This window comes from Nomascus leucogenys, unplaced genomic scaffold, assembly GCF_006542625.1.
Source record: "Nomascus leucogenys isolate Asia unplaced genomic scaffold, Asia_NLE_v1 Super-Scaffold_258, whole genome shotgun sequence".
NCBI classification, from domain to species: Eukaryota; Metazoa; Chordata; class Mammalia; order Primates; family Hylobatidae; genus Nomascus; species Nomascus leucogenys.
Window position 1 is genome coordinate 5,047,785 of NW_022095769.1, and position 23,218 is coordinate 5,071,002.

Below are 23,218 nucleotides of genomic sequence, written 5' to 3' on the forward strand. Positions count from 1 at the left end.
AGCCACTAACAGCAGTACCATAGGAGAAAGAGCAATTTGACTGGCTGTGACCAGTGGTGGTCTCTTTGCATGACTATATTTCTGCAGGAGAATCCAAATCAAGAACTGTAAAACACATGTGAATCATGTATTTCTACTGGCATCTCCCCCACCACCTCCTTGCAGTTCAGATGCGCTGATTCTACTGCAGAGCTTTAGTTTACAATAAAATGATCATTACTTCATTCATTTGCAGTCCCTCCAAAGCCCCTTCTTTGCTCTGTTGGAAGATTTTGCTCTTTCTGAAACAAGTACACCAACAGAGCTACAGCATATTACTGTTGCCTGCTGTATAATTAGCTACGAACCCACAGCACAAAACTACAGGGATTTACAGGTGTCCTGGATTCTGCTTTTCCTTCCCCCCGGACTCAGCTAGTCTTCCTTGACAAGAAGGACCTTGGGCTACCTTAGTGATATATTGAGAATTTTAAACTCAACTCTCCAATCTTACAAGTCTAGAGTGCCAAAATAACACAGCAGAGACTAGAAGTTGAGCCATGGATACAGGAAAGCACTTTGGTAAGCACTTAAACCTGCTGAGAATCTTCTCTTCTGCCAGATACTTGCATCTTATCAGCAGACTACCCTGAATGAAGGAAGCAAGCACTGTAAGATTTCATTTATTTATAGCTCATTCTGGCTTGCTAACTACAACAAGTGCTCCCACTGCAGAAACAATGCTACAAGTTGGATGACTTCTGAGTATCTCAGTACTATCCAAAGAAAGGTCTAATCTCTGGGTGTTAAAGATTATTAGAATTCTTGAGAATGGCAGTTGGCTACCAATTAGTCACATGGAAGGCTCCTGATTTCTAACCTTCCTTACGAATAAAAAGTCCAGAGGCCACCCACTGACAGCTGAACATTGAGGATGGATGCCAAGCAGCCTAAACTCAGCCATGACCAAAACACATGCTATCAGGGGAAAACACAGCCGACCTCTTCTGGAGGTAAGACATGAGAAAAGGGAAGTATTTGAATTAAAACATTAACACAGAAGGCCAAATTCACAAGTAGCAAATAGCAGAGAAGGTTCAATGGAATCCGACTTAACTAAAGCACGGATTTCCATCTACGAAATAGGTGGAAATAAACACCAATAGGTCCTCACCCATTATATATGTATAGAAACGTATAACAAAGTACACTTCCATCTCCTGCATCAAATGTGATGCTTCTTATTTGAATCACAGATTAAAGGTTAAAAAGATTACTCATGTTCACTAGCGTATATTAATTATAAAAATCATTTGGAGTTTTAAATTGTGTACTCCCAGACTGTCATATTATATTATATAGAGTCATATGCATAGGCACAATTTATGAGATAATATACTTTACATATGTTTGTATAAATATAGCTATATTTTAAAAGATCAAATACTAGTTGACTGAAGAATTTGTTTCCAGATTATTCTGAGGCAGTTAATATGCCCAAAGCTTAGTGAAATCCTGAGGGTCAAATGATTCAACGAATTGTGCAAAATACAGACATTCAGGATGATGCTTCAGTGTAACAAGCTTTCCCATCTCCAGCACCAGTGAGTGATACTTAAGTTTCTGAATAGGAAAAAAGACAGACATATACAAAACTTAGGCTCTAAACCCTAAGACTCACTAGGGAAAGAAGGAGAAAAAGGAATATTCAGTGCTATAATTTGAACTCCAGGGTTAATTCATGTAAAACTCACTAAAGGGCTGGGCTCACAGAATCTTCAATGAGAGAATTAGGTTCTAGAAGTCTGCATAAGATGCTCCCTTAGTATAGACCAGCTGCCCTGAATATTCTTGCACCACGAAAACAACTTGAGATAGTCACTTCTCCTTCAAGAACACAAGTCAGTTAAAAAATGACAAATTAAAAAAAAAAAATCCCCTCCCCTCAAAAAGAATCACACAGCCTTTAAATGCTAAGAAGGTAAAAAAGGAAACGCACACACACACACACACACACACACAACATACACATGCGTTACATATACATATACGTGTGTGTGTGTGTATATATATAAAATATGTTTCTAACTATGCTTAAATCAGAAAAATCTCTTTAGCTGCTGTTCAACTGAAGGAAATTTTAGAAGTAAAGGGTAAATCCAGACCAGGAGCTTCCCTGAGTGAAGTTCTAATAACTGGATCCTCTAGTGAATAAGACCTACAGATGCCAAATAAGTTGGAACTACAGTCCCCAGACAAAAATTTAGAAGTCTTGGGTAGAAGATCAAAAAGGAGATAATATACCTCGACTGATGCACACCTAGCAAGAAGGATGAAACAGGAAGTCACACAGATTAGGAATAAACTATTTAGTAATCTGCTTTTTAAAAAAATTATTGGAGTATTTTTTTTCTAAAAATAGTCAAATTATACCAAAAAACAGAGTAACCACATGTCAAACAATGCAAAGTCCTATGATGAATTAAAACAAAAATAAAAATGTACCAAATATGTTACTACATAGCAACTGTTCAAGTGTGCTAAAAACGGGTGTCTTCTCCCTTTTCAGAAGCTCCCCTAGTCATTTGCAATATATTTTGCCTACTTCTCTAAAAATCAAAATAGGTCCTAATAAGATACAGGTCTTCAATCCCAACAGCAAGTAAAGGATTTTCCTCAAAAAAAAAAAAAAAAACTCTGCTGCCAGTTTGCAGACAGAGTGCCATGTTTCACCCCAACCTGTGGAGGCTAAATCACAGTCAAAAACAAACTGCGTGACTCGGAATTATAGTAAGAGAAGTTAAAAAACAAAAACAAGGGCGGGTGCAGTGGCTCACGCTTGTAATCCCAGCACTTTGGGAGGCCGAGGCAGGTAGATCACCTGAGGTTGGGAGTTGGAGACCAGCCTGACCAACACGGCCAACCCCATCTCTACTAAAAAATACAAAATTAGCGGGGTGTGGTGGCGCATGCCTGTAATCCCAGCTAATCGGGAGGCTGAGGCAGAAGAATCGCTTGAACCCGGAAGGCAGAGGTTGCGTTGAGCCAAGATAGCGTCACTGCACTCCAGCCTGGGCAACAAGAGCAAAACTCTATCTCAAAAAAAAAAAAAAAAAAAAGCTGCAGGAATGGAATTCCATACACAATGAGACTGCAGTCTTGCTTTGATATTACAGCTTACTAAGACACTTCTAATGATGTGCTGGACAAATTTTGTCTACTTCAAAAACACCTAGCTAGGAATGTGAAGACCAAGTGCAAGGAAAGAAAACACAAAAAATTGGTTAAACAAAATACTGTGGCTCACGCCTGTAATCCCAACACTTTGGGAGGCCGAGGCAGGCGGATCACGAGGTCAGGAGATCGAGACTATCCTGGCTAACACGGTGAAATCCCATCTCTGTTAAAAATACAAAAAATTAGCCAGGCATCATGGCGGGCACCTGTAGTCCCAGCTACTCAGGAGGCTGAGGCAGGAGAATCTCTTGAACCCAGGAGGGGGAGTTTGCAGTAAGCCCAGATCACGCCACTGCACTCTAGCCTGGGTGACAGAGTGAGACTCTGTCTCAAAAAAAAAAAAAAAAAAATACCTGTTTTCTCCCCCAATAATTTTTGGTCTGTACTAGGTATGGTGGCATATGCCTATAGTCCCAGCTACTTGAGAGACTGAAGCAGGAGAATTATTTGAGACCAGCCTGGGAACATGGCAAGACCCCATCTCTATAGGAGGGGAAAAAAAAAATTGGTCTGTTAACCTCAATTGGGAAAAATATAAAATTCTGTTTTGCATTGATAAGTAAAATATGTATGATTCATATACCTTTTCTTTATTCTCACTGATTTTTAAAGCATGCATAAAATATTGTAGGGTAACATCTATAATATCAAGTGTGGATAATTCCTGTAACTACTAAGAATAAGCAACATAAGAATAATAATTTTTCCTCTCTCCAAGGGCACTACCAGTAACAACAACAACAACAAAAAAGAGGGCTCAGTGTGATTGTCCTAATTAATTTTTGGTCTAAGTTGAACTGTCTAATATAGCAGCCATTAGCACATGCAGCTAGGGTAGTACTTGAAATATGGCTAGTTTGATACAGTATGAATAAAAGAAAAAATATTAACAATTGTTATTACATATTGAAATGGTATTTTGGATATAATGGGTTAAATAAGATGTTATTTGAATGAATTTTATCTGTTTCTTTTTACTCTTTTAAATGTGGCCAATAGAAAAATTTAAATAACATGTGGCTTGTATTATATTTCTATTTGACAGTACTGGTTTAGAAGTAGTAACGGTCAATTATAGCTGTTCATCAGAGTTCAGAGGAGCTTTTCAAAGTGGTCACCTGGAATCTAATCCAAAATGAATCGGGTCTTGAAAGTCAGGACCCCAATATGTGTATTTTCAAATTACCCCTCAGATTATTCTGAGAATCATTAATCTAGAGGTTAGTGGACATAACTGAGCCTTATAGGACTGACAGTGGAACAAATATTGGTAGCCCTCTGTAACTTCTTTCTGTAGAATGAGAAACAATATGCTTTTTGCCTGCTTGATCAAAACAACAACACACAAAAAAAGTACTGGAGTTAGAAAAAAAAGAAAAGTACTTGGCTCAAAACTAGCTAAATCTAAAACAGCTTAGATTTCTGTTTAAGATGAGCAGGCCTATTGTATAATAAAGACTTTGGCCATTGTCTCTGGTTCCTGGAAGAGAGACTAAATCCTTATAATTTCCCAAGTAATAGGAGTGTCATTGTTATTTATAAGCCCCTTGGATCACACCTGAGTTTATGCTAACAAATGAGATGACTCAGGAGGGGAGCTGGTCACTAGAAAGACCAACTACATGATTAGAGGGTTGAGGGCTTTCAGCCAGCCGGACCTCTGGGAGGGGAGATTGAGTTTAATCATGTAGGCTATGATTTAATCAAGCATGCCTATGTAATGAAGCCCTGATTTTAAAATACTCTGGACACTGCAGGTCAATGGAGCTTCTTGGTTGGTGAACACATGGATGTGCTGAGAGGGTTGATAAACTCTGATTCCACAGGGAACAAACAGGGAAGCTCCGTGTTTGAAACCGTCCCACACTTTACCCTAAGCGTCTCGTGCTTTTGGCTGATCCTGACAATAAAACTGTAGTGCTTGAACTCTGTGAGTTGTTCTGAGGGAATTATCAAACTGAGAAAATTGAGGGGACCCTCAAATTTGTAGCCAGTTGGTCAGAAGTGCAAGTGGCCAGGGGACCCCACTTATGGCCCCATCTGAAGTAGGGACAATTTGGTGGTGGACTGAGCCCTTAGCCTGTGGCATCTGATCTAACTTCAGATGGCTAGTGTCAGAATTCAATTGCAGTACACCAGCTGGTGTCACAATAAGGTTATAAATCCAAATTGTAACAAAAACATTTGGGGGAAAAATATATTTTATATATATATAATATATATTTTTCATATATATTATATATATTATGTATATAATCTTATAAAACTAAATTCAAGTAGTAAATCTGCACTAACCGAACAAGCTATACTCTGGAACTGAATACATCATTTTATGATCAAACCTGATCATTTGATCCTAAACGAAAGAACTTAGATCCAAAAAAAATTGAAGCAATTTTAACATTTTTCTGGTTTTCACAAAGATGATTTTATTTTTCCTTTTTATTTTGCAATTATCTTCACCTTCACAGTTATACCAATAATAATGATGACAATAACAATAATAATCCAGCAGGTTTAGAATTACACCGACAACCAAGGGAGACTTCAGGGAGATTACAGGATTACTGTTATGTTCAAGTCTGATCTTTATCCACAGGCATGTCCAGATGTTGGGAGGGACAGGCATATAAGTTTTGTAACCACATTGAACTAACCAAGATTCATACTCTTGACATAGAAAGGCGAATAAGATTTCTTAACAAAGCAGTCAAGAAGAATTTCTCTCATTTTTCAGCCAACATTCCCTCACCATACTGGACATATCCTCAAATAAAAAAAGTAGGACAGGGAGAACAATTAAGAAAGACAAGGAGAGTGATGAGGAGGGAAGGAAATCAGAAGCAGCCCTGCAGCCTGACTACAAATCACTGCCCAAAGGGAAGCAGGAGAAGGCAGGAAGAAAAGGAGAACTGCCCTGAGAATTACAAAGAGCATTAAGTATAGCATGTAGTTCTCTACAATTATTCAAGGAATGCAGGAAAAGAAAGAAGACTGAGTGCTGTGCCCATGTGTGCCATGAGTACTTCGCCGCTCACTGAAGGACAACCATTCGTTTCTAGAAAATGAGATTCTGAAATCCACGGAGGCAAAAATGTACCAAGAGATGCTTGCTAAAATCAAGGATATATGCTTTTCTCTGCCAGCCATAAGGTATTTTTGAGGTAGAGAAGTGAAAGGATATTCTGAGACAAAGAAGAGGGTACTTTATCTGAAGATGCCTCTGCTCATCTGCCGACCTCTGCTGGATCAACAGTGGCATCCAGTGGCCAAAAGTCTCAGCACAGACTTCTTTGTCTCCAGAAAGGGTTTCTATTGCTTTGGGTGAAGTGGCAATTTAGAACAAAACCATTTCTGGTGTCTATAACTAAGGTTCCCCAAAGACACAGTATTTTGTAATACCAAGTGAAGAACCAAAGGCCATAAAGAAGAAATGGAGAGGGGCAGGTTAAGATTGGCTGTGGTATTTATATTTCCTGTGGTATTACTAAAAAGAATGAAAGTACAGGAGGGGATGAACCTATATGTGGGTGGAATTCCTAGATTTTCATTGCCTTAGAATACTTTTTAAAAGATAGTCTATAAGATAAAATATTTTCATTTTAAAACAAAAGCAATTCTGAAACAAAAGTGTCCATATGTACATTTTATTTTTTAAAAGACACAGGAAGGGACAAATAATGTAATTATCATGGCTTAATTCAGTAATGTATTTGAGATTAAGAAGTTTGGTTCTGAAATGTAATTTTTAAAAACTGACTGAATTTCAACTGCTAAATTCAGGTTGTCTGTTTTAGGGAGATAATGAAACTGGCTCAGGTATAACCTTAACCCATAGCAAACATATAGAAAAGAAAAGCATTCCACCCAAAATATTTTTTTGGTCTAATTGCTGATTTAAATTGTTGAAAAAAGTGATTTTTCTGGCAAAGTTCTAGCAAGTAAAATGCTAGTAAATTCTTTCTAATTTTTTAAAAAAGAAAGAAACTATTTCCTCAGTGACCTAATACAAGCAAGAATGAATGGAGTAATCCTAAACTTTCATCTTACTTAGACCATAATTTTTCTCTTTAGATCAAAGAAGTGCGCACCAAAACGCTCTTCTCTTATGGTTCATATTGTTCATTTTTTGCCCTACATTTCTAACTAAAAAAGCATGGAATTGTCATACATATTACTCCCCTTGATTCTCATGGTATACCTCTGGCTGGCTCAGGTGCACATACCACCTCAAACTCACCTGTTTGGATGAGATGTGGGCAGCATGAACTGGAATTCCACCACACAGGTGTTGTCCTTAAGCTGGCGGTGTTGTACGCTGTTAAGTTCGTAGGCAATATAAGCCCTTCGAACATACACCTGGTTCAAAAGAAACCCTCAGTAAATAAATTTCAAAAACAGAAATTAAGAAAATAGCCCAGAAAAAGAGTCTTGAAACGAGGTATCTGAGGCAGAAGGTGCTCTGGGGGGAGAGAAGTCCCAAGGCCCTATGTATATGTACATATCTTGCTTTAATTAATAAAGCTGGAGTCTTAATGCTATAACCATGACTACTAATGAAAACAAAAGTAGGCTGCCTCTGCTGGACACCTATGTGCACTGTAAACCTTCTTCCACACTAACCTAAACCCTGGAGAAGGTTTAATCTTTAGCAAAAGACAGCATATAGAACTACAACTATTAATCTATTAAGCATGATCATTTCAACAGAAGATTAAGCAGTGAGAAAAATGAGAGGTGCTGATTTTGAGCCACTTACGGAGTGAAAATAGAAGACACAAGCAATCACAGTACAGTTCAACTCTTTTACTATCTCATGTCTTTGTTTTGTGTCCTCCCCGACTACCCCACCCGTTCAAAATCAGTTTTCAGCAAATCCTGATCAAAAGCAGTAAGGCATAAGAAGTAAGACATAATTTGACATATAATATCTCAAATACACGAACTTGACTCAAGAGTTAAAGGAACAGCAATAAAATAAAAAAAAAATAAATTTAAATTTAAAAAAAGAAACAGCAATAGGCTACATCTCTGCAAAAACTGTCAGTCCAACCTCACACATTTCACAGCAAATTTGCCATGCACATAAAATGCTACCTGAGATTCTATGGCACAGGAAGTATATAAGGAAGCTTCTCATTAAATGAGATGAAAACACTACAAAACACTTAAATGTTTTAAAACTTTTGGCATTTACTGAGTAGGATAATTTACACTCTATCACAGAGTACAAATAAAAAGTAACACAAAAGAGCTGGCAACAGACTACCGTGATGTTACATTACATAAAATCATCTAAAACACTCTTTTTCCCCATCTTCAAAAAACATCTATTTGGCAACTTTACAGTGGTATTCAGGGCCTGCAATTTTTATGCTTAATGAGGTAGTGTGCTGTAGTGGAAACAAAAGTCTTTGGAGTCAGATTAGCCTGAGTTCACATGCAGACTCTTCCACTTACTACATCTATGTGATTTTGGAAAATCACTTAACCTCTCAGAGTCTCACTTTCTTCTTACTTCCTAAAGTAACAGTAGGATTAAATGAGAAAAATAAAATACCTAAAACACAGTTCATTAAATGCTATTACTTTCTTTCCTTTGAGGAAGTATTTCATAAGAGCTGCTTGACAATCCAAAACATAACTAAAATCAATTTTAATTTGGCTCAAACTGCACAATGGTAAGATGACACATGCTCTGATCAGCCATATATTTTCGCTTTTTGTGTTACAAGGAATCCTAACTCATTATGAAATGGGAGAATTCAAATACCTGGAAAATAGAAACTACTGAAAAATGCTGGCAGCTATTTTCCTGTGATTGGAACCTAGAAGCTGGTGATGAGTTCAGATGAAACACTTGAGTAAAGTATCTGAGTAAGCACGTACTGTTTCAGAGGAAAAGAGACTAACTACCCTTAAGAACCAACGTTAAGGCCACAGAACTAGAACTGACATGGCAGCCAAATAGAAGAAACCAGCTACAAACAAAGGAAAAGGTCATGTCCCATTACCATAAATACTTACCTCCAGAGCTGCCATCCTCACTACTTGGTTGCTGTGATAGAAGAAGTTTGGTAGGACATCAAAAATAGATGTTTCTGATAGGATGAGTTTCTAGAAGATACAAAGAAGGCTTAAGCCTTACATCAAAAGAAAACAATTTCAATGGACACTATTTGGCATTTGAAGCATTTAGTGAAACCTAAGAATTTTGTCTCTGAATGCCATAATCTCTCTGTGCCTCAGCTTCCTGAGCTACAAAATGGAGAAAATAAAATACCTATCCTCGTAGGGCTGTTTTATTATATGAGTAAATACATGTAAAATTCTTAGAATACTGAATTAACAATGCATTATTTGTATGCTAATATAAGTATTTATGACATTATTCTTTTCTGACATTTATCTGTACTCTCTAAATATTGTCTTCACCAGAAATGGTGGCTCACGCCTATAATCCCAGCACTTTAGGAGGCCGAGGAAGGCAGATCACTTGAGGTCAGGAGTTCGAGACCAGCCTGGCCAACATGGCGAAACCCCGTCTCTGTTAAAAATACAAAAATTAGCCGGGCATGGTAGTGAGTGCCTGTAATCCCAGCTACTCTGGAGGCCGAGGCACAAGAATTGCTTGAACTCAGGAGGTGGAGGTTGCAGTGAGCCGAGATTATGCTACAGCACTCCAGCCTGGGAAACAGAGACTCTGTCTCAGAAAAATTAAATAAAATAAATATTGTCTCAATACTCCACTATGGTAAACCCTAGATTTGAACCCCAGCTGAAAACCCTAGATTTCAGCTGTTAACCAAATAACAGAAAACATCCTTTTTCCCCCTCTAGGTTCCCCAGGAAGAAATGTTACAGAAAGTCTAAAGATACCCCTGGGCCAGATATAACAATGGTATCCTTGTTTCCAGGTGGAAAAATATAAAGTCATTCCTGAGAAGATAATGTTTAAAAAATAATTGCAGTGGTCCTTCTGATTAGTAGTAAAATTAGCCAATAATCTCTTAAAAATGGGCTTTTTATAAAGCTCAATAGTTAGCATTAACATAAAATTAAAATTAAATGATACTTAAACAGCTTTGTCTCCAGAAGAGTAACAACTACCTATGTATACATCTGATTCAAATATCATAAATCATTAGAGAAATGTGTGTATATATATATCAGAAATCAACCAGCCTCGTCATTTAATTCTGGCCTAGAATACTTTCTAGGTAAAGTACAAAGATAAAGACTTCAATAGGACACTTCTACCAAGGCAGGCCTATTTGATTTTTAAGCTAAACCACAATTCTAACAGCATTTGTATGAAAAAAATTCATAAGTATAAATCATTTTAGAAAGTCAAGGTATGAAACTCCATTACACGGAAAATAAAAATTAATTAATTAATTACTTAAACTATGCTTGAAAATAAAGGAGGTAAGAGTCCAGATAGGCAGGAAAGGGCTATATATATATATATATATATATATACCTGCAGGTTCTCAATGCAAAATTGATGTCCATACATGTCAATAGCTGATAGGAAGATAGACTCTACTTGGTTATGGCGAAGCTCATATGATGGCAAATGGGAGGCAATAAGAACCTAGAGTGAGAACAAAATAGGAGGCACACGTTCCTCAGGGAGTGATTATTCTAGACTCCTATTAGGCAGCTCTGATACAAAAGCAATAAATATAAATCTGTAAGTGCAGGCATCACAGATAAAACAGAGACCAAGCAAAACAACTTCTAGGTCCTGTAACATAAAGCCAATGCCACCAAATACTGAATCTCAGTTGACTCTCACCATGATTTGCATTGTGGCCAATTTCCCATGGTGGGTAGGGGGAAGGGAGAGAAAACAGCTTCAATCAAGTTCCATCAGTGTGTGTGATTTACCATTGCAAAGCTGCTGGTCCTAGGGACTGCATGACTAGCTGTTAATTGGGAATCAGGTCTGGCAGGGAGCAGCTGTGGGGAAGGTAGATGCAGCAGAGCTAGCCTTTTACAACTCTGAAGTAGAAAGACAGACTAGGGAAAGCTGCTTTGACAGCCCCAGGTACTCAGCACCAAGGAGAACGCGTCAGGAAGTAACACCAGTGCGTGTGAGGGGCAGAGAGAGTGAAAGCAGTGTCATAAACAAACAAACAGTGACACGGTAGGATCTGAATACCCTCAGCAGGTCACTGAGAGGTTCAATAGCTTTGAGTAGTTCAGTGACATGGATACAATTGTAGAGAAAGCAGAAGGTCACTGAACAGCTTCAAATGCTGCTTCCTTGTCAATGCCCATGCACTGAAACACAAAGGGAGTGCCAACTCTTGGCTTCCCTGCTGAAACCTTTTGGAATGGAAATGAAGACTGCAGGGTGAAACTAACTGGACTTCTCTGGGGTTGTTCTGATTGCTACCGCCTAAGATTCATTTCATTACCTTTCTGCTTTCCACACTTGATTATTTCCTGTATACTTGGAAGTTTTCATCTGCTTCTAAGCTCCCTTTGGGAAGTAAGAAATATTGAGTCTATTTTCTTCCCTGAGTGTCCTTTCCTCCACCTGACCCTGGTTTACTATCACAGGGCTACTAGGGAGGGAAGGGAATGATACCAGGATTTTTTAAGGGGGAAAGGGCTTCTATTTTAAAGAGACGCAGCATTAATCTTTTCCTTTCTCTTTAAAAAACATACCACATGAAAACATTTGTTCTGAGGAAAATGTGACACATACATAGAAAATAACATGTTCTTTGTAAAGTGATTAAGCAAAAGTTCATTGTGTCTAGGACTGCCTGATCTATGAAAGCCATCCCTCCTTTAAGAAAACCAACAAATGTACTTACCTGGCGTGCTCGAAGTGCTACTTTGGCATTGGTGGTCTTACTGAGTTGAGTTAGCTCTGTGAGAATATTCAGAAGCTCATCAGTGAGAGTAGGGTCTCGGCCACACAACTGATCCTAATTGTTAATGTAAAAAAGAACATAGCCATATTAAAAAGAACAGGTGGATAGAATTTTAAAATAGAGAAAAGGAATGAAAACAAAGTAAACGCAGCTGGATTAATAAGAAAATGCAAACTTCCTATTATTTTTACCCTAAACAATGTGGTAAAGAAGATCCCAGAGGAAGTTTGGCTAAGGAGAGGCAGCCCAAATCCTTCACTCAAAATTCCTAATGTATTTCCTTATAAATCAACACCATACTTTAAACACGCAGAAGGAATCATTACAGACCACTAAAAGGGGCTAAGGGGATTCTGAGTAAGAAATAATAGATTATGTCTCAAAGTTTTAAGAGAAAGTTTTAAATAACAGGGACTAAAGGCCTTCCTGTTTCCCCTCCCACTTTTGGAAAGAAGGTAGATACAAGGCAAAAAGAACCACCCCAGTGGTTTTCATCTCATAAACCAAATTTTCAGCAACCCAGGAGGATGCAAAACGGAAACACAAGAATAAATTACTTATTTATAAACACACACTAACTAAAAACACCATCTCATATGCTGGCAATTCTGCATCCCAAATCATTTCTCTTCTTCCTGTACCAAGAATCATTCCATGATACTTAAACATGTGAATCCTTAGCTGAATTAGAGGAAAAAAACCGGCTCCTACTATAGAATCCATGGTTTATTCAGTATTGGGTCCTTCCTCTTCTAAGAAATCAAAAATGTTAAGAAAATAATCCCAATCATATTCTGAGAGAAATATTATTACTGGAGTCCAGTGGAATATCAGTTCATTCCCTAAATTCATCCATTATCCATGCAATTTCCATCTAAGCTGAAAAAACTGTAAATGCAGTTTTTATGTCTGTCCTTCTTGAATTTTACAGAGCTACTAGTAGTAGTAATTATTAACACCACACCATATAAAATATATCCATTTAGATATCACTACCTCTACTCGGAGTTTTAAATAATTGCCTTGGCTGGGCAGGGTGGCTCACACCTGTAATCCCTTGAGGAATTACTCCTGCTTGAGCCCAGGAGTTCAAGACCAGCCTGGGCAACATGGTGAGACCCCCATCTCTAAAAATAAAAAATAAATAAAATAAAAAATTTAGGCTGGGCGCGGTGGCTCACACCTGTAATCTCAGCACTTTGGGAGGCCAAGGCGGGCAGATCACGAAGCCAGGAGATCGAGACCATCCTGGCTAACACAGTGAAAACCCGTCTCTACTAAAAATACAAAAAATTAGCCAGGCGTGGTGGCGGGCACCTGTAGTCCCAGCTACTTGGGAGGCTGAGGCAGGAGAATGGCGTGAACCCGGGAGGCAGAGCTTGCAGTGAGCCGAGATCATGCCACTGCACTCCAGCCTGGGTGACAGAGCGAGACTCCATCTCAAAAAAAAAAAAAAAAAAAAAAAAAAAAAAAAAAATTTAAAGAATTGCCTTTGTATTTTAATACATATTTATTCTCCCCCTACTACCAATGGGACATGAGAGAAGACCCAAAGGGCCTGCTTGTTGCTGCATGTTAATCTTCTCCCCACTCTTTTCTTGAAGAATTTCTATTTCATACTTAACCTTCCCCATCTCAGGGACCTTTATCACAGCAGTATAAATAAATGCAGTATAAATAAAAGACATACTTTTTCCAAAACCCCCACCTTCCACATCACAAAGTAAATACTTTTGAAATACTCAATGCCATCATGCTGGGAAGGTTTCTCAAACCTTTTTTATTTTTTTTTTTTGAGACAGAGTCTTGCTGTCACCCAGGTTGGAGTGCAGTGGCGTGATCTCGGCTCACTGCAGGCTCCACCCCCCAGGGTTCACGCCATTCTCCTGCCTCAGCCTCCCGAGTAGCTGGGACTACAGGCGCCCGCCACCTCGCCCGGCTAATTTTTTGTATTTTTAGTAGAGATGGGATTCTGGTTCCCTAATCCAACAATCAGAGGTCTGATCTGACTGTCCAGAGTCATAAAACACATGATGGGATTTATAATTAAGGAAGTGAAAGTACTGTTTTCACCCATTTAACCCAGATAATTCACTCATCTGAGTGAGAAAAATAAAAGCTGCTATTAAAGTGAAGATAAACCCAGAGGTTCTACTGAACAGGTAGCACAGATTAGAGAATCTGTTCTACCTCTCCTAGGCATAAAAGCAAACAGGAGAAAGAAAATGCAAGTAAATCTCACCTTTTACTGAGAACTAATGAGCGAAACAGAATTTCAAAGGAATATGTAAAACTACCAGAAACAGGACCATAAAAAGGCAGAAGGAAAGAATTGATAGATAACAGTAGGTAGGGAAACCAACATCATTTTTTCCTACCTAAGTCCCTTTCCTAATGTTCTTAATAGAGCAAACACACATCTTTCCGAGGTACTTACTAAAAGCATTGGAATGACCCACCAAAATGCCTAAAAACATAAGAAGTGTACTGGGTAATGCCATAACTCACCTCCTCTGTACAAAGCCAGACTAAAGTCTCAACATTAAAAACAAAAGCCAACATGACAAAATAAGAACACTAATCACCTCTGCAACCTGTATCAGATTTGATACGGAATGCATTCCCTTTAAAGGAAATATAGGTTTACCTTTAGAGATTACACTAAAATTTTTAAAAATGGAGTTATGCTCTTGCATAGTTACAGATCATGTTCTAACTTAAAAGACAAAACAAAGCAAAACACGCAAAACCACTTTTTTTAAAAACCACTTTTTAATTTTATCTTCCCACTATGAGAGAAAGGGAGTAAAAAAGGGCTTCAGGAAAAAGCAACAGTATGTGTAGGAAAAGCGAACTATGGAGATTAGAAAAAATAAATGTGGGCCAGGCGTAGTGGCTCACGCCTGTAATCCCAACACTTTGGGAGGCCGAGGCGGGTGGATTACCTGAGGTCAGTTAGAGACCAGCCTGACCAACATGATGAAATCCCGTCTCTACTAAATACAAAAAAATTAGCCAGGCGTGGTGGCGCATGCCTGTAATCTCAGCTACTTGAGAGGCTGAGGCCGGAGAACCGCCTGGGAGGTGGAGGTTGCAGTGAGCTGAGATTGCGTCATTGCACTCCAGCCTGGGCAACAAGAGTGAAATTCCGTCTCAAAATAAAATAAAATAAAATAAAATAAAAATAAATAAATAGGTGCGGTGGCTCACACCTGTAATCCCAGCACTTTGGGAGGCCAAGGTAGGCGGATCACCTGAGGTCAGGAGTTCGAGACCAGCCTGACCAACATGGAGAAACCCAGTCTCTACTAAAAATACAAAATTAACTGGGCACAGTGGTGCATGCCTGTTATCCCAGCTACTCAGGAGGCTGAGGCAGGAGAATCGCTTGAACCTAGGAGGCAGAGGTTGTGGTGAGCCAAGATCGCGCCATTGCACTCCAGCCTGGGCAACAAGAGCAAGACTCCATCTCAAAAAAAATATAAATAAATAAATAAATAAATAAATGTGAAGTAATTATCAAACAGTATGAATTAACCACTATTTTCATTAGTCTATTCTGACTTGGAAGTTTTCCATTCAAATATTTTCTCCACTGTCATCATTAATACTTAAAAAAAAATTGGCAACAGAAAATTATGTGTAGAATAACTTTCTCAACCCTGTCTTGTCCCTGACCTAGACACAGCATTCAGGTTCTGAAAGAAAACATCAGCGTAATTTTCAGAACCACCCATCTTAAAATGCCAACTAACATCCAACAGGAAGTTTATTACCCTCTGTCCTAGAGACAGGCTTCTTTTGGGCAACTGGACAAACCAACATCACCATCTAATCCTGGTGAACATTTTGTAACAATATCTTTAGATGGTGTCTATGTCAGCGGATGTGTTTAGTCAACATAAAAAGGTTTGTTTAAAGAGCCAACCAGATGATTTTGGGATTACAAGTTACGTGCAAAAATCTGGCGTCCCAATCCACCAACCAAAGGTCTGTTCCAACTGTCCAGAGTCATAAAACAAAGTGAAAATTATTATTCAGCCATACTAGTACAAAATAGTTATTTCTTGCTTTTACTTTTGACCTAGATGGTAGCTAACTATAGGAAATAGTTTGAATTTGCAGAAATACAACAAACATGATAAAATGTTCAACCCATAGCCAAGGCTGGGCACAGTGGCTCATGCCTGTAGTCCCAGCATTTTGGGAGGCCAAGATGGGAGGCCGAGACCATTTAAGCACAGAAGTTTGACAGCAGCCCAGGCAACACAGTGAGACCACATCTTTAATTAAAAAAAAAAAAACAAAAAAACAAAAAAAAAGGCATAGCCAAAGTTACACAGCTGACTGACAGAAGAAACCAACATAGTCCAACTTGATCTTAGAAGGCAATTCAAAACAAAAAGAATGTGACCTTATGTGTAATGCCCTCAAGACATTAACTATTGTTCAGCCGGGTAGGCACTAAACCCAGTATCAGCAATGAACTGGTAGCTTCTTCTAGTCATATCTGCACTTTTTGATATCCCAAGAAATGTCATAGGGTAAGTTTAACAATAAATTGTTAATATCACCCTTATTCAGTGAATGTGGAATCACTAAGAAAGACTTTTCTTCTTTATTTACACATTGGACAAAATTATTTGCACTCAGGTTAAGTGGAGGAAGGAAAGGTGCTGATCAGCATTATAAATTCTCCCCATCTAAACCAAATCAGGGGTTCATAGGCATGGCATTACTCATACAGAAGCATGGTTTATAGCATGTTCATGTGGACCGTATCAAAAATAAGTTACAAGCAGTGAGGGGAAGACTACCTACCATCAAGGTGGCTAGAAGATATGTACATTGCCATCTAGATAGCTATGAAGATGTTGATACTTTGTATTTGTACCAATTAGCTTAATCTGGCTAAAGATTAAAGAGTTCCTTAAATATCTCTAAGCAAACATAAACAATGTTCTGAGTTCTAAGCTTTTTCCTATAAAGTTAAATTTAAGAAATAAGAGGAGCTTTCAAAAAATAAATGTACTATTGGTCTTCCAGACTTTGTGTTAAATTATGTTACAATGTCCCTTTAAATGGAGGAAACCTGATAGGACTTTAGCCTTTTACCTGATACTTTGCTTTCCACACAGAGTGAAAGATTACCAGAAATCTGCTTGAGAGCCCATGAGGCAAGTCACCACTGGGCAAGTTATGCTAACACATGGAGAGGATGAAGGTACCTCTTTACTAGAACAAGGCATATCCCATGACACTGACTCACGACGGAAGCCTGATTTTCTTGATACCTCCCTCCCTGCAGGTTCAAAAGCCCCAGAAATCATCATCTAGCTCAGCAAAGCATACTATCAACATTCCTACTTCTAGAAAGCAGAGAATGGAACACTGGGCACATAACCATCAATCAGGAAGCCAAGATATGCAAAGAAAGGGGAACCAGCAGAGAACACAAGCTGGGGGAATCGAAGTGCTACCATGTGCAGGTGACATCTGTAAAAGACACTAAGATCCAAGGAAAGAATAATCCAAACAACCAAAATGGCTCTTACCAGCTACTACCATTAATGCAGATGTGGGAGAGGAGGAGGGAGAGGAAGAAGGAAGGGGGAGCAGCTAAGCGTTGTCAAAAAGGAAAAGCGGAAGACATGTCTGGCATTCAGTAACATCAGATCAGAAAAGAGCACCGTCTTGAGCTTTTACCCATGTTCTGTAAGTCACTGTTAGCTGGCCCTGAGCTTGATCATATCATTAACTTCTTGATTTCCAAATCTCTAAGATGAAATGAAAACAACTGATATTTGAAAAGAAATTAATGACATGAAAGCTTACAGATCCTCTTATGTTTACTGGGTCTCATTTTGTTTTTGTTTTTTTTAAAGAAAAATGTAATGACATCAAAATAAAGAAAAGGACAAATCCGGCTTCCCGGTTCACATGTTCAACTGTCCTTCTCCTCCTCCTCCTCCTCCTCTTCCTGTCCCCCTTGTCCTCCTCCTCCTCCATCCTATTCACCCAAACTCAAACTCTGAAACAGCTCTTTTCTCTAAAGAGCTCAGCCTGTTGGAAAGAAAGTTTGGGTACTATCCATGCAGGTAAGAAGTAATCAGGATGACAAGGTGGGAGAAAAAAAGAACAGTGTGGAAAGTCAGAGTCCCATTGGCTTCTGCCTGTCCTGACTGGCAAAAGCAGAAAGCAAAGCCTCAAACCAGTTCTCTGACAGGGCCCAACGCCTCTGCAGCACCCCCCGTGTAATTACACACTTGAGTGACTGGACTCTGAAGAAAATTGAAGGCCTGAGCTCCGAACAGCTGCCATTTTCTCTCTCCATCACACCAGCGTGATTACTTGAGAAATGAACAGCCCCGGCTCAAAGCTACTCCAGAATTCTCAGAGGAAATATGGCTCCGTGTTCCAATAATGAGATTCTTAAGGCAAGCGTTACTTACAATCACTCCGCAAAAGGAGCGAGCTGAGCCCCTATATCTTACAAATTAGAATTTAAGAAACCCAGCGACAGTCTTGGACGATCATTACTCTTCTGCTGCTCCAAGGATTCTAGGCTTTGGTCTATTTTTAGTGCAGAAAACTGTTAAGTTCTTAAAAACGTAATCACAATAAAAAGAAAAACTCACCATAATTAGCTTCCTATAAAGGTGAATTCCACCCCATTCTAGGTCCAAACTGACAGATTCTTCTACCCTCCTCATCATTACCCTTGTCTGACAGAAAGTCTTGGCTTTATCCAAATGAGATTTAACAATCCTTTCATTAAATTTAAAAAAAATCGAAATAGTCTTTCTTCCTTCTTTTGACTGACAAAAAAAATTAGCAAGTTGCCATAGATTATATCATTTCTTAGCTGAAACCTGTCACTTGGGGGAAGCTGAAGTATTACATAGTACTAATATATATATTTTTCCCTCTCAAATGCATCTTCTCGTTTCCCCACCATCTAGCCATTCTAGGGTAGCAAAGGCAATGAACTCTCCCTATAATTACATATTTTTTAAAGTGGCTATTCTAAAAAATGTTATATGCTTTAGAGTTAACCAGCTAGGCAGATAACTGAATGAGTGGCACTCTTGCTAATCAGAGGTGTATGGTAGATAGTTTCCCTTCATTCTGAAGCAAGAAATAAAAAATAGCTATGAAGTTGTATGTTTTTTTCCTCCATGAAAAAATGATGTAATTAACGTACCAAGAATCCCAATTCCACAAAGAGACAAAAAAGAAAACTCTAGGAGTGAAAAGGCACTATAGTCCCCAAAAAGACAGGCATGCAGCAGCAAGGCAAATGCTCAGGACCATGGGGTGAGGGACTCTAGGAATAGTCCTACTGTACTAATTCCTACAACTAACTCAACCAGAATGAGCTAGGAGTGAAGGACTTGCAAGTCATCTTTAAAAATCCTTCAGCCCACAAAAATTCCACCCACTGGCCAAATGCACATTAGCTCTTATCAAACTTACCAGGCTCACTCCCTATTCCCACTTCCTACTAATTCTTATTTTACTAAGTTATGGGGAGAAAAAAATCATATATTTACTACCAATACAATAATCCAAGCTTAGATTTTCAATGTAAATAAAAACGGACCAATGAAGATGCAGAATACATTTAAATTTCTCTGGTCAGGGAGGGGGAGTGCTGGATTTCTATTTTTTTTTTCAAGTTTGACATAAAAGCCATTGCTTGTATCTATAGAACAAGAGTTAAAATTAGAGTATATTGGCTAAATAAGATGAAATTTTAAAGCTGCTGTCATGATGACCACAGGAATGGTGAAGCACGGGGCATTTCTAAACAGAGTTAGGAGGTATAAGTTCCTGTGAATGAGTATATGCATAATGGCCAGAAGAGTCATTTTCTCACTAAAGCAGGTTCCTTCAGACCAAGGACAAAGGTAGATGTGAGAAACTGTTAATCCACAGCTCAAGCCCCACTCATCCCATAATTATAAAAGGCAGTAGTTTTTTTCTCTGGCTATAGCCATCAAAAGGAAAAAATACTTTTTGTATATCATTGACGGTCCTTACAAGTTCTGAAAAATGGTACTCACAATAAGCATTGTGACCAGAAGATTCTTCTTGGTGACTTGAGCGTGAGAGAAGATGTAGTTCAGTACAGTGTTCATGTCACTTTTATTCTCTTCCCGGAGGGCGAATACACATTTGTCATAGTGACCTGCACGCCATGAAAAGAACTGGTTCTCACCCATGTATAAATGTTCACATTTACATGCTATATGTTTTGTATTGTCTATAATTTATGAGATGAGCAGTGAGAAGAAACATCGTAAGGATTTTCTTTGATGGATTTGTACAGAAACTGGCAATGTGATTTAGTAAAAGGAACACTGGACTAGGAGTCAGGCAATTTGGATATAAGATCTGGGTTCAAGGCCTAGTTCTGTTAGCAATTTACTGTGTGCTCCTGGGCAAATCACTTTACCTCTCTGGGCCTCAATTTTATTAAATTTTTTAAAAATTGGGGAGGTGGGTGTGCCTTAAAGACTGAAAGATTGGGAATAACTCAAACCCCAATCTTACTCTAAACTCTCTCATGATTTCTTGAGAAATTTCTGCTGTTTAAAAAGAAATGTAAATATCATTAAACTTGATGATCTTTAAGGTCTCCCCCAGAGCTTGAGATTCTGATTCCATGTTTGAGTTGCAGAAAATAGTTGACCCTAACCAGTAGGAACAATTTTATCTCAAAAAATAAAACCACACCAAACTTAGCAATATCCATGAGAAGTGTGACTGCTACCCCTGGAATCAACATTTTCTTCTGTTAGTCCTTGAAACAGCTAAGTAACGCCTAGGAACGCCAAATCCAACCCAAGGTATAGATCAAGGAGAATCTTGCATTAAGTCAAAAGGTCTGTAGGGATACTAAAGTTATGCATATTTTCACTTGCCTTCCATAAGGCCACTAGGGGCAGGTTAGTTCTGAGTAGGAAAGTTATGTTTTACAACAGAAGCATAAGCCTCTGGTGCACTGTAGTGATATCTGCCATGGGATATAAGTAATATTCAGTTCTTTAGAAAACAGCCTACCTCAGAATTAAATTTCCAAGTAAAGAGGAATTAGTGTTTGAATATTCTCAAGGGTCAGAATTTTGTGAAATCATGAAAACAGTAAAGGATTATCACCTCAGTTCAGATTCCACATTAAGTTACAAACCAGAACAGTGACGTTCAAACTGCATTATCGTGGTTTCCTAGAACACTGAGTACACTGGACCAGTGTAACCGGGCTTTTAATTATTCTAAATATTAGAGATTGACATAAGCAATTTTTTTCCAAATAAAATTACATTTGAAAAACAATGGACTACAATATCGAGAGAGCTGCCAATTTCATAAAAGACACATTTAGACCAAAAGGGAAGCTGTTTAAAAATTAGCTGTTCTGTATTAATATTTTTCTCCATCAAGACTTAGCTTTGAAGTGACAACACAAATAAACTTTGGCAATAGGACCAGGGGAAATAAAAAGAACACATTTACCCGGGGTGAGGGGAGACATTAACAGAAAGAAAGCAATGATAGTTTTTTTTTTTTTACTTTGAAGATCCTGCACACCAAGACACTCTTTTTTTAAAACATTTAATTGGCTGGGCGCAGTGGCTCACCCTTGTAATCCCAGCACTTTGGGCAGCCAAGGCAGGTGGATCACTTGAGGTCAGGTGTTTGAGACCAGCCTGGCCAACAGGGTGAAACCCCATCTCTACTAAAACTACAAAAATTAGCCAGGCATGGTGGTACACACCTATAATCCCAGCTACACAGGAGGCTGAGACAGAAGAATCACTTGAACCCAGGAGGCAGAAGTTGCAGTGAGCAGAGATTGCACCACTGCACTCCAGCTTGGGTGTCAGAGTGAGACTCCATCTCAAAAAAAAAAAAAAAGAACAACACACACAAAACAAAAAACAAAACAGTTTAATTATGAAATATATATACAGAAGAACATATAGAATATATGGTATCATTCAATATCAGTTGAAATAAACACTCATGTGTTATTTTAAAGCTATTAAATTTTAACAGAACATCTCTAGTATCTTGGAAGATGCCTGCATAACCCTCCTCAGAAACAACTACTAAGCTGAATTTTATGTTAATTATTCTTTTGTTTTTCTTAACTTTTATCACCAATGTACGTATAGCTTAATTTTCCTGGTTTTTGAACCTGAAAAAAATGGAATCACTGTACCATTTCTTTTCCTTAAAATTGTATTTTTGAGATTCATCCTTTTGTTCAGTGTATGCCTTGGTGCATTCATTTTCACTGCTGCATAGTAATCCATGGTAAGAATACACCAGACTTCAATGATCCACTCTACCTATGTATATTTAGATTGTTTCTTGTCTTTTTTGAGATTATGAACAGTGCTGTCACAAATACTCCTGTATATGTCTCCTAGTAAACATGTGTAATAGTTTCTCTAGAGTATATTTTCTAGGAGTAAAATTACTAAAGAATACAAATAAGTTCCAACTTTATTAGGTACTGACCAACTGTTACCAAAGTGGTATACCAATTTGTACTTCCATGTACAGAAGCAATGAAGATGATGATGTGACTTTTAAATTTTTGCCACTCTCATTGTGGTTTTGGTTCATATGACTCTAATTACTAACGGGATTGAGCATCTTTGTGTAAGTTTATAAATTATTTGTACTTCTTCTTCTGTAAAATATCTTTTTATATCTTTTGCCCATTTCGCTATTAGGATGTCTTTAACTTGATGATTCATACCAATTCTCTAGATACTTCTAATTATTTTTTAGGTATATATTTTGTAAATATCTTCTCACACTTTGTAGCTTATATTTTCAGTCTCCCTTTTTTTGGAGACAGTGTCCTGCTCTGTCAACGGGGCTGGAGGGCAGTGATGCAATCATGGCTCACTGCAGCCTCGACCTCCCCAGGCTCAGGCGATCCTCCAATCTGAGCCTCCCAAGAAGCTAGGACTACAGGCACATACCACTACACCTGGCTAATTTTTGTATTTTTTTAGAGACGGGGTCTTGCTATGTTGCCCAGGCTGGTCTCGAACTCCTGGGCTCAAGCAATCTGCCGGCTTTGGCCTCCG

General features: G+C 38.4%; 1 protein-coding gene across 5 annotated transcripts in view; it reads right to left on the bottom strand.

The window, feature by feature from the left end:
* Window positions 1-23,218, bottom strand: part of ACACA (acetyl-CoA carboxylase alpha) — a 337,027-nt gene that overhangs the window by 127,307 nt on the left and 186,502 nt on the right. For all 5 annotated transcript variants that reach the window (XM_030808066.1, XM_030808070.1, XM_030808067.1 and 2 more), the window contains 5 exons: window positions 20,174-20,298; window positions 12,048-12,161; window positions 10,700-10,813; window positions 9,244-9,333; window positions 7,457-7,575 (listed from right to left, as the gene is read on the bottom strand). In XM_030808066.1, the coding sequence (XP_030663926.1) occupies window positions 7,457-7,575; window positions 9,244-9,333; window positions 10,700-10,813; window positions 12,048-12,161; window positions 20,174-20,298 (562 nt within the window). The remainder of the gene's footprint in view (window positions 1-7,456; window positions 7,576-9,243; window positions 9,334-10,699; window positions 10,814-12,047; window positions 12,162-20,173; window positions 20,299-23,218) is intronic.